Genomic DNA, 15,090 nt, shown 5'->3' with positions numbered 1-15,090 from the left:
TCTTCAGTGATGCTGGCACAAAAATTTCTTCCAGCCTTTATTTTTCTAGTTTTTCTTGTTCCTCACACTCTCTTCCTGTTTCCCTCAGGTTCCATCTTACCTCTGTTCTGAAAAGCTGAAGCTTTCAGACACCCTTCCATGAATGTGACCACATACACAGTTGCTGCTTCCTCTTGGAAGGCCACTGCCTGCCTCACTGCACAGGATCAATGTTGTCACTTAATGACTAGAAATTCAATAGTGTGTTTTGTATGACTTGTTCAGTATATTTCCAACTTTCTTGTTCACTCTTAAATTTTGCTTTGACTGTGGGCTTGCAGCTACTTATGTGTAGTGCTCTTCAGCATGGTGTTTGACTGCTTCCTAGACTATTTATCTTTTGGACATAGCTATAAGGCCTCATTCTTGTTGTGCAGATGAAAATCTTTGTAATCCCTTTTTCTCTGCAGACTTTTAATCCAAGGTCTCTCCATCTAGTCCTTGCATGTCTCTGTGTCCCCCACGAGTGCAAAAAACCCTCCACCTTTCCCTGTCTAATGAGATATTCTTTCTCTTTGACCAGGGGCTGAGAGGACATGTTCTTTCCTTTTAACCTTCCTTCCTATTTCTCTTTGACCAGAGGCTAGTCTGGGAGATTTCCCAGTGTCCATTTCAAGATCAGACATCATATGGCTTTTTTTGCAGGAGGTGCAGGGGTATCTCTTAGCTGTACAGCTGTAGGAAAGAGCAGATTCTCCTCAGGTGATTCATGGTATTTGGGGGGAAGGAGGGGAAAGTATGTTCCCTGCATGCAAAAAGTCCAGAGAATTTTGTTACTAAGAGCTGAATCTCTGTTGAGCCTTTGTGGGCAGCAATTTTCAAGTACTTACTGCTTGGACAAATTTGAGGTGATTTTCTTAAGGACAGGAGGGACATGCAAGATTCTGTTCTGAAAAATATAAAGGAGTGGTTAAAGACACACAGTTAAATAGTTGGGAGGTTTTTCTCTGTGAGTAAATTTTTCTTTCCCCCTTTCTTCCTCCTTAATTTTGTCTTTGGAAATAGGTGACTGAATATTTTTTGTTTAAGTCTTCATGCCAAAATGGAAACTAGTAATGATACACAGTTCTGCATAGCCTGCTGAGGCTTGGGCAACAAATGTTGATTGAAAAGAGGCTTAAAGAAAAGGTATTCAGAAGTGTTGCCTGCACATCCTCTATGCCCTAAAATACTTGTGGGGTGAACCTTCATCCAGTTGAACAATGCAAAAGTCATCTAAATAGCAGAGCTGATTGAAAACCAGTCCTGTATGGGACTTTTTGCAGAGACTTAACTGGACTGGAAAGCTTGATGATTCATTTTTCTTCATTTTACAGAGGAATCAAAATCTTTCCAAAGGGAAGAGGGACAGACTGGGATAAATAGCTCGTTCTTGTTTGGTAATTGTTCTTTGATCAGGCAGTTTTCTTATTATATTTGTGGAGGATACTAAAATGGGTGATACCCATTGGAAAGCAAGTCTGTATTTTAAGTAATCTGATAGTTGTGGAGGTTCAGTCTGAGGTGGAGTGGGGGGAAATTTGATTTCGTGGAAAGGACAGTTGCATTTGGACATGAAAAATCATTGAAATTTGAATGACTAGGAAATTACTGTGTCCTTTGCAGTGCAGCAGGATGAATCCAAGGATTATAGTAGATCACAAGGTGAACATGAGTTAACAGTGTGAGTTTTCTGAAGAAGCCAAAATCATATTCTGAGGTGTGTGAGTAGAGGCACAGTATGTGAGATGTATCAAGATTATCCTTCCACTGTACTCAGCATCAGTGAGGTCTTGATCTGAGCTGGGTCAATAAAAAGCAATGAGAGAAGTCAAAGTCTATGAAACAGGGCTTCTTAAGGAGAGACTGAAGATATTGTTGTAATAAGAAGGGGACATTGTTGTGACATTTAAGTTAGATAAAAGAAGGAGGAGTCACATGAAGCCCATTCAATTTCCTGGAAAGATGAGAGCGTTCCTGAAGCTGGAGATATACAAGATCAGGTCAGGCAAACATCTCTCAGGAACAACATGGGTAGTAGGTGATCCTACCTGGAGTTCAGGGGTCCACATGATGCCATGTGGACCATTTTGGCTTTACAGCTCTCTGATGTCCAGGTGCCTTCCCAAAGTTCGAGGCAGTGGGAATGTAAACTTTCGACCTCCTCTGCGTGTTTTTTTTAGACCTGACTAGTCCTATTTGTGTGTTTCAATGTTCAGAAGGGTTTGCTCTTAGAGAGTTCCTTGTGTGGAGGAGTTACAGAGATCAGGAAGGAACTGGTGTGAGGAGGAAGGTCAGAACAGGTGCTAGGAAAAGCCCTTTTCAGATATAGTTGACTTCAGGCATTGGAGAGGCCCAATGTTTAAGTCATATTCAGAGATGGGAATGATGTAGAAGTTCATTCCTCTCTTAAAACTGGAGAGGGAAAGAGTGGTCACAGCTGCAGCTGCTGTTTGCAGTTGCCTTTAAGCAACATTTCTGTTTAAATACCTTGCCTGGAAAAGCCCAGATCTCTCAACCTTAGGGTTTCCAAAACATGGAGCAGCTGACTGACCGTAGCTGCTTGCTGCTGTTGGAGGTGAAGGTCAGAGTTGATCCTGAGCCCTCTTCCCACTGAAGGAACAGTGGCAAAGACTCCTGTGGGAAAGGCTGCTGAGTCAACCACAGAGTGTGCAGCTACCAGTGAGGTGGAGGAAAGCCTCCATGCTGTAAAAATAGCTGCACTAGGAGCTCTAGTACACTTAAGTGCTTTTTTTTCCATGTGTGATCTCATGCAAACCAAGCTGCTGGGCAGTATGACATAGCAGTTGGCCAAAAATAAAATGTAACTTAATCAAATTTTTTTTCTGAACTTAACCTTTGGTGGGTAGGAGAGACAGGTACCCTGTTTCCTCATTTACATATGTTAGAAAAAAAAAAATCCAGGGGGGAAAGATATGAAGATGGGATTGACACCTGGTATCCATTTGTGGTGATGACCACAGGTAAAAGGTAGGAATTGTAGCTTTCTTGCACAGGAAAATTACATCTCTAATGCAGTAAGAAAATATACATGGGATTTCTCTGGGTGCTTCTGCAGCTGATTTTATTGAATAGAGTTTGGGTGAGTACTTGGTGCTGCAAAAAAGTTATTGACTTAAAAGCATCTGAAGGTGAAGCCCATGAAGGTGGTGCACGACCAGCAGCCTTGGAGCAAGGCATCCAATCATTGTTGATAAGCCTCAGAAAAATGTCTTTAGAGGCTTTAGGGGTCCATTTTTCTTCACTATTGGATGCTTGGCCAGTTGTTTTTTTGGCGCTTTATTTTGGTCAGTTGAAGTAAGCCATTGTTTGTGTGTGGGGAGCTCAAACCATGACACCCCTATGGCAAAAGCCATAGAATGCCTGGTCATGCTGATGGTTCCAGTGGCTATTAATGTAATAAACGTATGAATGAAGTAATGTCAGGGGTAGCTGTACACTCTTCAGGAAGAAGAGTGCCTTACTCATCCCTTGCTGGTGGAGAAATGGACAGCCCTGAGGAGTAGGATTGCCTTCCTCTATCTTAGAAAATGATGCAAACCTTTGTAATCCTGAATTTCACATGGAAGTGGAAGTACGTGAGACTCATGGCAAAACTCTGGATACAAACAGGCAGATTTGAGACATTGTTTTGTTTTGGACAACATAATTTAGAACTATTTCAGATTTTGTTTCTGTAACAGCAAAAGCCAGGAGAGAGAATCCCCAACCTCACAGTCTTGTCATTCCCCTTCTCTGCAGGGCCTCTGACCTGTTTCTGCTGGACACACGGGCGGTGTGGGCATCGGAGGAGGGCTGGCTGGAGTTTGATGTCACTGCCACCAGCAACATGTGGGTGATGAACCCCCAGCACAACATGGGACTGCAGCTGAGCGTGGTGACACGGGATGGTAGGTCATGGGCCAGGTAGCACGAGTCACCCCTCAGTCTCTTGGATTCTGTCTGGAAGTGGTGCTAGCAGAACTCTGCTGGGATGAGGCAGGGTGGGCACTCTGCATTCCTAAGGCAGCTGCAGCCAACACCAGGAGCAGGATGTCTGAGGGCACAGGTGGTGAGCTGTTGGTTCCTGCCTGTCCCATGATGGACATGTCTTTCCCTATAAATGAAGTCAGCTGTCCCTAGATAGTACCAGGACCAGCTGGTGGAGATAGCTTTCGGTAGGGCCTCAGTTTCTGGGTTGGAGGCGGAAGGGGGCATGGAACTGGGATGCCATGTGGGGTGAGGTTTGGGAATGAGAAGAAGAGAAAAGGCAGAGGTATGTACCTCCGTGTGTGGGTTTATGTCAGCTGTCCTGGCTGCTGTGGCTGCTGTTGATCTCATCAAAGCTGACGTGGGAGCACTGCTGGAGAAACTTTGTGGTTGCTGTGTGGGGCAGCTGTAATAGCAGCATTTCGCAGCCTACTTGAAAGGTGGAAAAGAAAGAAGAGACTGCAAAAGAGCATTAAATTGGAAGATAAGCGATGGAGAGGATCTAGATGAGCAGAAGGTGACTGACATCTGTCTTCTATAGGAACCATCTCCAACCTTGTTTTTTTCTATTGCTTCATTCTGCAGTTTAGTACACCTGTGATGTCAAGTAAGACTAGAGGAGCTGTCCACTTCTCCCTGAGGAAATGTTAATGCCAAATTCTACCTTCTCAGCTGGGCTGAGAGCCCATCACTGTGCTCCTGCCAAAAGCACACCATCTCTTTGCCCTCTGCTGTCCCTAGACATCTCCTAATCTCATGTCTGCTGCTTGTGTTTCACAGGCAGCAGGACTGATGTCATGACACATCAAGTTCAGTGTTTTACATATCTATCTATATAGCTTTACTGCCAAAATGGGACTAGAGATGCCAAAGGGGAACCAAGGAACCAGATGCTGCAGTGAAGTCTTGTCCAGCATGGGTGGAGAGCTGTCATAAAAATGTCCATAGGTCATGGTGGCAGGAAAGGAATGTTTGGTGTTTAAAGAGGAGTATGAGCAAGAAGAGAGGAGGCACTGATTGCTGAAAGGAGAAATGCAACTGCACCATTTCTCTTAACTTTTCTCCCTTTTCTGTTTGGCTTGAAGGTTTCAGTGTAAACCCTAGAGAAGCAGGGCTGGTAGGGCGAGATGGCCCTTACGACAAGCAGCCTTTCATGGTGGCCTTCTTCAAAGTGAGCGAGGTTCACCTGCGCACCACGAGGTCAGCCACCAGCAGGCGCAGGCAGCAGAGCCGGAACCGCTCCACCCAGACTCAGGACGTTTCCAGGGTGTCCAGTGTCACAGGTAATCATGGAACAGGGGTAATCAATCATGCAGCTCAAACTGGGATGATGTCTTGTAATGGCTCTGGATGCTTTGAAGGGCAGAAGCAGGAAGGGGGTTGTGAGGTGGGATGCTCTTCCTTGGGGGAGTGGGTTACATCTGCAAGGTTGTAGGAGAGGAGTCTCACATAATGAAACTTTCAGGAGTCCCCTTGAATCCAGCGTGGAGTCCAGACCCCCATGTGGAGTTGCATCCATTGATTTCAAGGTGGTGAGATATTTTAACCACAACTCTTGTGCTTGTATGTTGCTTGCTATGCAGTATTTGTCTAGAGTTATGCCCTGTGAAATGCAGTATTTCAGAGACTATCTCTGTATGCACGGAGATTTATGGTGTTGCACGTATGCATTCCCAGCAGAGTCCTCTTTCAGTTTTCTTTGGAAAAAACATGGAAGAACAGCATGAGATGCTTTATTTTTTTAATCTTGTGAGAACATCGGTGTACACATGGTGGAGTACCTTTCCAGGCAGACAAAGAAGTTTTGCTGTGGAGAGGTTGCATGTTGCAGGTTTTGTACAGAAGCCTTGTGAGTTCTGTTGTGGGCCGGTGGGGCAATAGAGTAACAATGACATTTTGGCAAAAATTGAGAGTTTTCTGTCTTCTAAGTCTTGTCTGTTTTCCATTACCACAAGCCCATCATTCGCTGAGTACCTTCTTTCCTCTGAAACATTTCAGCCTATTCCAAGTTGCTTGATTAATTTGCTTATGCTGCCCACTTCGTTTCCTATAGTATCTCAACTTTCCTCATGTTTAGAAGTGACTATGCCCCAAGGAAGAGAGGCAGTTGTATTTTTTAGTCTGTGTCCAAACACAGCAAAGGGAGATGAACCAGCATTGCTGATGCTTAGCTGGTGAGAATATGTAGGCTGCTCCCTGCTCTTGCATGCTTGGGTTGTGGGTGAGCCATGCTTGATCCCAAGGTGGCTCCATACTGCAGGGAGCAGAGCCAGGCTGGGAGCCCTTCCAGGGCTGGCAGCCAGGGTTTGTACATGGCCATGTGTTGACTCAGCTCAATTGCTCCAGCCCACTGTGGTGATGGCCTTGCCCTCTGGGCTAGTGTGTGCCAACAGCAGTTGGCCACTGGTGGCCTTTGCATGTCCTTGTGGTGCACACTGCAGCATGGCTTGTGGGTCCCATGACATGCCATGCAAATGCCAGGCTTGGCTGGGTGGGAGATGTCCTTTGTGGATTTTAAGGGCAGGGGGAACAACTCGGTTCTGCAGCCCAACCTCCCTGGGGGAGGCTGGCCAGTGCCAGCATGGCATTTCTGGAGGAGTTATCATCTCATCTGCCACAGAAGGAACACCTTCTGTGGATCTAAGTTGGCGAGACCTACTTTGGTCCCCCTTCAGGTTTCCGCGCTGCAGTTTTACAGCTGGGCATCGTAGCTGCTTGCTGAGTTATTTTCCTGCATGATGAGCTTGCCAAGGGCACAGGTAGTTTATTCAGCTGGGTGTCATAAGCCCAGCTGTTATGCAGGCAGTTCTCCCACTTAGGTAGGCTGAGCTTCTGTGGTCCCTTCACAAGAGCCAATTTTTTAATGCATTCACGGTGCTTTGGGAAAGTTACGTGCTGCACTGCTGTTTTGTGGTGCTAGTGGCACTTGGAGTCAGGATAAGCTCCAGCTTTCTCTCCCTGGCTCTGCAAACTTCACAGTGCTGAAACAAAATTTTCACACTATTAAATCAGGTGATGTGACTCAAAGCCGCAGAGGGAGCAGATTTGTTGGGCAAAAAGGGCTATTTGTACTTTGCTGCTTTCTTGACTACACCACACATCAGGTCATAAAATTCTAAAATGACAAAAAGGGAAAATAGCTGGCATTCTGTGGTCTCGAGGGCTTTTTTTGGGCCAGCTTTAATTTAAAACCTGGAATTTGGCAGCACAGTGGTCAACAAAGTATAGTTGAGACTGTAGATTTAAGGCAGGGAAAAGGAGGGGAATTTAAAGTTAAGTTGTATATTTGGTTGGTTTCTGTGTTTAGAAAAGAGAGACTACATCATCTTGTTTTCCTTTCTAAGTGTGACGCTCTCAGACTCTGTTCTCTTTAAGAAGTGGTTGATTTAACAGCCCAAGAGGCACCAATGACCAAAAAGTGTTTTTAGTGTTAGAGATCACAGGGCTTTTTTCTTTTTTTTTTTTTTAACCTGGGAGGATAAAAAAATCCTGATGGATGGTGGGGCTGAGGAAGCATTTGCCCCAGGGTGAAGCAGAAGGCAAGCCCAGGGATTATCCTGAAGGCTGCCTAGTTCTTCTGAGGGTGCCCTGATGCATCTGGACCCAAAGTTCTGGGTGCAGAACTGGGATGCTGCCATTCCTTTTTGTGCCTCTCCTCGCCCGTGCATCATCTCTTTTGTATCTCAGATCTTGTCAGATTTTTGGTCAGTGCTCTTCCCCAAGAAAGAGGATTGGTGCTCCCTACCAGGGCTTGAGAGCAGTTTCTCTTCTGCAGAGCAAGGCAGTTTTTAGTTTTGATGGTTTTTTTTTTTTGTAGACTGCAACTTCCTTCCTCTGTGTTAATCAGTACACAGGGTTTTCTTTTTTCAGTCCAAAAAGGAACCCCTTTCCCAAAAGATGCTGTCAGTTGTTTTGGGGCAGTATGTTTTAAAAAGCCCCAATTACTGTCTAGATATGGCAACTCTTTCAATCAGTTTGGAGCACATAAAGTGTGCTGTGGGCCTGGTATTCGACCTGGGCAGGCAGGGAGTTAGGTGAGGGAATGCTGCTGCGTGTGGGAAAGGGACTCAAAGAGACCCCACTCTGCTCCCTTTGGTGTGCAGTTGTCCTGCAGTCAGTACCAAGAGCTCAGATGCTAAGGCTGTGTCTGTGGCACAAGGTTCTCAATGGTCTGTATTTTTTTGCCAAGAATGCTTATTTCCGTGTATTATAAACACATAATTATCACTGGCTTATATAAAGCAGAACTGAGCAACCCCCATGGTTACAAACTGCTTTGACATAGAGTCCTGCATCAGTGCATTCCTGGAGCCTCAATTCTTGTGCAGAAGGAGGATGAGCAGGAAGAAAAGAGAGTATTTTCATCTGCTGAGGCAGGAAGTCACATGCCAGGTCTGGCCCTGGACACGGAGGGACAGGGTGGGTGGGAGGAGCCCGCAGGTGTTTCTCTGCTGTTGTCTGCAGGGCCTGGAGGCCCTGGCTCAGCTGAATCTTGCAGTGGCTTGAGCTCGTGCTCTCAGACTCATGCTGACCCTCCAGCTGAACAAAGAGATGGGACTGTCCAGCATAACAGATGGTGAACCTCTGCCCTTCAGCCACCTCCATGATTTATGGGTTTTGCACAGGGCTATCTCTTTCTCCAGTGGCGATAATCCTTCTCTTCTGCAAGTCAGCCTCCAGGCACATCCGTTCCTGTCAGCCCTTCCTCATGGGGAGAATTTAAATGCCTGACTTTGGGCTGCACTCGCTGCTCTCAATGAAACTCAAGCCAAGTCCCTTTTCAGGTCCTTCTCTTTAATGCCCCCTGGAGTGATGTGAGGTGCTCCATGAAAAATGGAGAGGCCCTTCGAGCGGCCTTTCCTTCCAGTAGATGCGCACTGAACCAGACACATTTCCCCAAGTGTACAGGAGCCAGATATTGCAAAGGGCAGCCTGCACAAACACTGAAGGCAAATAAGGCCACATGCTTTTGTGATGGCAAGGACCTTGTTAATAAACTTTGTTATCTGGCAGCCAATCTTCCCTCCAGTATAGTTTTCCTTCAGTGCGGTATTTGGATGCAGAAGCGTGGCCAGCATTTCTGTGTGTGCTTTCACATGTGGGTTCACGTTAGCCCGACATCTCCCCTTCTTCCCACACAGGCAGATCACTTTCATGTGAAGTGGGCTGTTATTAACTGTGTGATCAGTTTACACCAGCTTTATCCGGACAAATCACCAAAGTCAAACACCAAGAAGAAGGGGCTGGCCTTGGAGACCTCTGTCAAAGCTATTTTGAATCACAGAAGCAATTAATTACTGTGTGGAATTTGGTAAACTGGCACCTTGGGAGCAGCGAGGGTGTTCTCAGATGGATTGACCCAGTAAATATTTATATGTTCTTTGCCAGCACTTAATGTGGGAGAGGTTATAGGAAATCTAAGGTGGGTGCATAAGTATCTGTAGGAGGAAGACCATTAGGGTCAGGCTGTTCTCTCACCCTTTTCAGCAAGACACATGCCAATGTCCAGCCTTAAGAGAAACATCTGTGCTTGCAGAAAGTCAGACTTGGGTCCTGGTGAAGGCAGACAACATTCAGTGCAAACACACCACAGAGACGAACTGTCTTAGCTGTGCTGTTTCAACTGTGCTGCTCCGGGAGTTATTTTTAAGTGCAGAACTAGGGGTTTGAGCTTTTTTTGAATCTCTGTTTTAGACAAAATTGTTTGCAGCATGATTAAATGCAGTGTCTTTTAAGTGCCAAGTTAGCGTTTCTGAATTGGTATGTTCAGGGCAAAAAATAGAGACAGTTTTGCTAAACCCACAATGAGCCTACAGGAGCTCCCAAAGCTGCTCCCTAAACTCTCAGAGATGCTGAAGGCCTCTGGCGAGCAACCTCTGCCAATTGTGCCATGGCAGTGTGGCAGCTGTTTACAGCACCTCCCCTCTGCAGGCTGTCTGCCTTTGGCCCTCCTGGCTCCCTGCTGCAAGGCTGGCAGGAAGGGACACCATCCCTGTCGCCTCTTGGCAGTTGGAGCTTGCACTGCAAACCACCCTGAGTGGCAATTTGGGTTAAAACAGCTGAGCACACTGGCCTGGGGTGGCTGATGCTGCTTTCCAGGCTTTGCAGAAAATGTGCTGTGGAAGCCAACTTCAGTAGCTCAGTGAGCTTTAGCTCACTGCCAAAAACCCTGTGACTCTGTGTATTCCTCCTCTTTTCAGGCCCATAATTGGTGGGATTTCAGGATGTAGGCCCAATGTAGGGCATATGCTGAGCCCCCAACTGTAGGGAATGGGTCATGATTATGTGCATCTGTACTGCTGCATCTTTTTCCCCAATTCAGAAAGCCACTGCTAAGGAGTTGCTTAAAGGTTTGTGACTTACCTAAAGCTGGGCTAAAATAGCTTCCATAAAGCAAGCATAGTAGGCAAACACATAACAAGAAAAGAGGGCAGAGGATCTTGGGGTGAGGGTTAAACGGGGAAGAGTGTAAAGCTAGGGAGAGGGGATGTTTAATGTGTTGACATTTAGAAAAGCAAAGGCTGAGGCTGGGCAAGTGAGGAGGTAGAGCTGTCTGCATCTGCCCTGGATGGAGAGCAGCCAGGGCTCCATGCAGAGTGTGAATCAGGTGACTCTGACCAGTGAGCTGAGGCGAGGTTTTGGGGGTAGTGTGAGAGAGGACACGTTCATAACATGTTCTGCTTGGTGTACCTTGTTAGGCAGCTTTTTTCCACCCCTGTGTTTTCTTAAACTTGTGATTGCTTGCAGCCTTCCTTCCCACTCCTGTTTTCTCTGCCTCCCTTGCCTTCTCCCCTTTCCTGTAGCAGATTTGGGTAAATTGTAGCTGGATTTGGACTGTAGCAGCATTTTACCCACTCAGTTGTGAATAGATCAGTTCTACTGTCAAATATAGATGGCTTTCCTCTAAACAATCTATATATCCCATTGAAGAACAATGAAGTTGTGTTCTCAGGTGTTTTAATGAAAGCCGTTGATCACTAAAATCATCATCTCTTTTTTTTCCCCCTCATTATGACCAAATCATTTCAAAACATCTCATGCTAGAAATTTGCTCCTGGGCTGAGCCAGGGACTGGGAAGCTTCATCTGAAATAAACCACCACACCCTGGTTTCTTCTGGGTATGTCTGGTTTGAAAATGGAAAGCTTGAATAGAGACTTGCCTCCGTTCTCGCTGCCGCGTGCTGCTGGAAGAGCGAATGTTTGTGCTGCAGCAGGCTGTTAACCAGCTCTGCTCACCTGATTAAATCCGTGATTGAAGTGAAGCTATTCAAAGGTTGAAATGCAATCCTCAGAGTTTAAAACCCAACTGCTTCTAAAAACAACTCTCTAATCTTTGGTGGTTGGGAAGCTGGGTTTGAGGTGTAGGGTTTTTTCAGCCCTCAGTGTTAACTGTACTCAGCTGTACTGCTGTGCTGCCCTTAATGTCAGTTGGATGTGCTTTTAGTATTATAGTTTTTCTTCTGAATAAATATTTGCATTTGTAGTTCCCAAACTTCGGAGGCGGGGGGTGGGGGGAATGGTGCTGGAGGGAAGAAAAAGAAAGGCTTATTCAGAGCCAAGGAAAAAAATCACTAAAAATATTTTTCTATCCCAGCTGCTGCATCTGGGGAAAGCTGCACTGGGAGGGTGCCCTTTCAAGCCATGTTAGAGGCACCAGGGGGCTGGTAAGCTGAAAGATCTAGGGCAGCAGGAGGCAGGGGCATCAGCCTGTGGCATCTGCCTGCTGACAGGAGTGCCTTTACTTGCAAATGGGAGCTGTGAGGGAGGAGAAGGTCCCTGTGGAAAAGCATGGGAGGAAAACATGGGCGGTGACTTGGGCTCTCAAGCTGCTTGGCTGAGCTTGTTGCCATCTCTCTCTCATGCCTACCATCGTGTGCAAAGCACAGGATCAGCAGCTGTGGCTGGTGGCCAAGTCACCTTGCTACAAGGGTGGTTTCTGTGGCTGCTCTGCTGAGGTCCAGCCGTCACCTGAGGTGTGACAAAATCAGCAACTGCTCATCAGGGTGGATCTATGCAGCCACCTGGAGGTGAAAGGCCCCTTTGTCACAGCTCAGCTCCTCTGCTCACTGTGGTTTCAGGTGTTCACATGCTGAGCTGCCTTTCTTTCCAAATATAAACGGGAAATTCCACTTGCTGTCAATAGCTGTACTTTGTGGGATCATCAGGAGCAGCTCCTGCATGGTTGAAACATCCCCATACATCGTGCCATGGCAAGGGAGAAGGTCTTGGTCAGGGCTTTGCATCCTGTGTCCCCACTTTATTGACAATAAGGAGCAAGTGAATGGTGAGAGCATGTCAAGTGCTGTGTCATCTACAAATAAGCAGTTTATGGAAAGGAGAAATGTGTTTTTCAGGGCATGGTTTGTAAAAGTCTAAGGGCAGAGGTGGTGCCATGGGTCACATGAGATGTGTGGGACAAGCTGGGGTAAGGTACAGAGAGGAACAAGGACATGGCTTCCCTGCCTATGGGACACCTTAGCTGTTAGAGGACTTCTGCAGACTAGTGCAGGGGCACAAGGTGATAATTAACCTTCCTGGGGCTGCAGTTCTCTCTCTCAGTGAGTGTGTGCAGTTTGAGCTCCCCACCTGGGGCTGCACATGCCAGAAATGGGAGTTGAGGAAGTGGGGTGAGTGTGAGCACTCGGTGGGGATGCAGCCTATGCGGGGTTGAAGTAGATTTATTTTTAAGAAGTCGTTTTACTGGAGATGTTTTCCAAGCACTTTAAAGACAGCTGAGTTAGTATAACTGAGTCACTGTTACTTGGGTTCCTCCATTCCCACAGGCATCTTAAAAGCTTCAGCCCTGCTTTGGATGTCCCTCAACACCCTTATCCTTTTAGCTGCTGAGGGAGCTCGTCACTTCTCGCTGCTGAGCCCACAGCATGCACACATCTGGCCAGATGTGCCCTCCAGCAATGCTCAGCCTGTTTTACTTTCTAAATTCTTGTTTTGTTCTTTTTCTTTTAACAGATTACAACAGCAGTGACTTAAAAACAGCGTGCAGAAAGCATGAGCTTTACGTTAGCTTCCAAGACTTGGGATGGCAGGTGTGTGATGTTTCTCTCTGGGTAAACCAGACATTTTGTTATGAAATGTTATCTAAACAGTGTCACGGTAATTCCACTCGAGTCTGCCATTATGCTTTAAAATGTCCCTTGTGCCTCCTCACTAAAACCAGTCACAGAGAAGGGCAAATAAATATTGATAGTTGTGACATTTGATAAGACCCAGAGAAAGCTTGATACTTTATGGGATTCAAGTATACAGTCATTCTCTGTCACTCATGGGAGTCACGGTACGGGCAAGGGCTTATATCTGTGTACCTCTAATGATAAGGAAAACAATCTGATGTTAAGCAGTGATTTTAACTAAATTTTTTTCTAGTGATCACCCTGATTTTAACCTTGGCTGTTGTTTGAAATCCTCCGCAATCCCTGCCCCACAATTAGCACTGCCTGCGGTAGGTAGACTGAAGACTGAGTTTAGTTGCAACATCATGAGGCCAGAAAGTCATTTAGAGTAAATTATTTAAGACCAGGCTATAGTGCAAACAAACATCATATTTCAAAGAATGCCCTCACTTTCTCTTTTTATTTTATTTATTTTAAATTCCTTCATTCAGCACTTGTGAGGGAGGTTCCATTTCAATCAGGTAATGTTTTTACCAGGTTATAATTCAAGATGCCAGGGCTGTCCCTGCTGCTTCTGTAATACTCAACACATGCAAGTCCTCTCTCAGCTACTGGGATAGCAGCATTTTTTGTAGCTCATGTGTCAACTTCAGCCCAGTAGCTGCAACTGTGGTTGTGTGCTGACTCCATTCCCCATTACTTATGGGTGATTTTTCACTTGAGCAGAGACATTCCACCTCTTCCTTAATCTTACTTGCCCTACTTTTGGGCAGGAAGTGGATTCCAGTTGGGAAGTTCATGATCTTGAAGGTACTGCCTTCACCATTCTAGTTGCAGAAAGATAAGATGTGGCCAGAGGAAGGCCACAGGCCAGCAGGGCTCACTTTAAGAGCTGGAATCCAGGTCCTACTTTTTGTAGGAAAATTATCAAGGCAAGGTAGAGCCCCCCTGCAGTTGCTGGGCACTGCTATTTCCTTCAGAACAAACTTGGTTAGCAAAGCTACTGCAACAATGTGTGCTGCTCAGCCCTGCTGTAGCAAAATTCAGGCAAACTCAGGTGGTTGTCAGGTAGAGTGGAAACTGCCTAAGAGATACATGCTCATGAAACCTGCTGGTATGTCCTTCTGCAGGGTGACTTGCAGAGCCCAACACCAAGGGAGGCCAAGTGTCTCCTGTTCCGTGGTGCTGCTTTTAATTTCCCTTTGGCTCTTTTGTGTCAGCAGTGGACAAGCTTCCTTTGGTGAAGAGTCCCCTTTTTGCCTAGCATGGCACTCAGATTGCCACTGGGGCCACCTGCTTGTTCATACAGCTCAGGCTGGCTGTCCTGCCCCTCCTTTAGGAGTCTGGCAGATGTGGAGAACCTGTTAAGCAGCCAAGATTTCCCACAGTGTCTTTAGCAGAGTAGTATCCCTCTATAAGAGTGTATAAGCTAGGCCCTCTCTGAGGGACACCAGCTGTGCCTGTGACTCAACCTAGGAAAGGTATTTCAGCCAGAGGGCCTGCAGGAAGTATTGGATAGAAAGGCCTCCAAACCACAATCCCCACAATGCAACCCAATGAGAGTTTTAGGGGTAAAGCCCTCTTAGGTAATGGTAGTTGAGCTGTACATATATGTGCATCATTCTTTGGACATTAAAATCAGTGTGTCCATGGAAAAGTGACGCACAAAAAGTGGCACACAAAAAGAAATTTAAAAAACCCAACTAAAACCCGAGCAGTTTCAGTGAAAACACATTTTCACCCTCAAGGAAGAAGTTAGTGGAAAATTTTCAGCTGCTCTTAATTGTGTGCAGTTGTCTGTTGAACCACGTTGTGTTTGTTTCCCTAAAAAGGACTGGATAATCGCTCCAAAAGGCTATGCAGCCAACTACTGTGATGGGGAGTGCTCGTTCCCACTCAACGCCCATATGAACGCAACCAATCATGCCATTGTACAAACTCTGGTAAGTC

At 46.1% G+C, this 15,090-nt stretch overlaps 1 protein-coding gene across 1 annotated transcript in view; it reads left to right on the top strand.

Annotated features, from left to right (window-relative positions):
• BMP6 (bone morphogenetic protein 6) overlaps positions 1-15,090 on the top strand; it is an 87,461-nt gene that overhangs the window by 71,014 nt on the left and 1,357 nt on the right. The window contains exons 3-6 of the mRNA XM_030971273.1: positions 3,781-3,929; positions 5,094-5,291; positions 12,980-13,056; positions 14,973-15,083. Coding sequence (XP_030827133.1) covers positions 3,781-3,929; positions 5,094-5,291; positions 12,980-13,056; positions 14,973-15,083 — 535 coding nt within the window. The remainder of the gene's footprint in view (positions 1-3,780; positions 3,930-5,093; positions 5,292-12,979; positions 13,057-14,972; positions 15,084-15,090) is intronic.

Source organism: Camarhynchus parvulus, chromosome 2 (assembly GCF_901933205.1).
Source record: "Camarhynchus parvulus chromosome 2, STF_HiC, whole genome shotgun sequence".
In the NCBI taxonomy this organism is placed as follows: Eukaryota; Metazoa; Chordata; class Aves; order Passeriformes; family Thraupidae; genus Camarhynchus; species Camarhynchus parvulus.
Note: the sequence above shows the minus strand (reverse complement) of the source record. Positions and strands in the feature narration are given on the sequence as shown.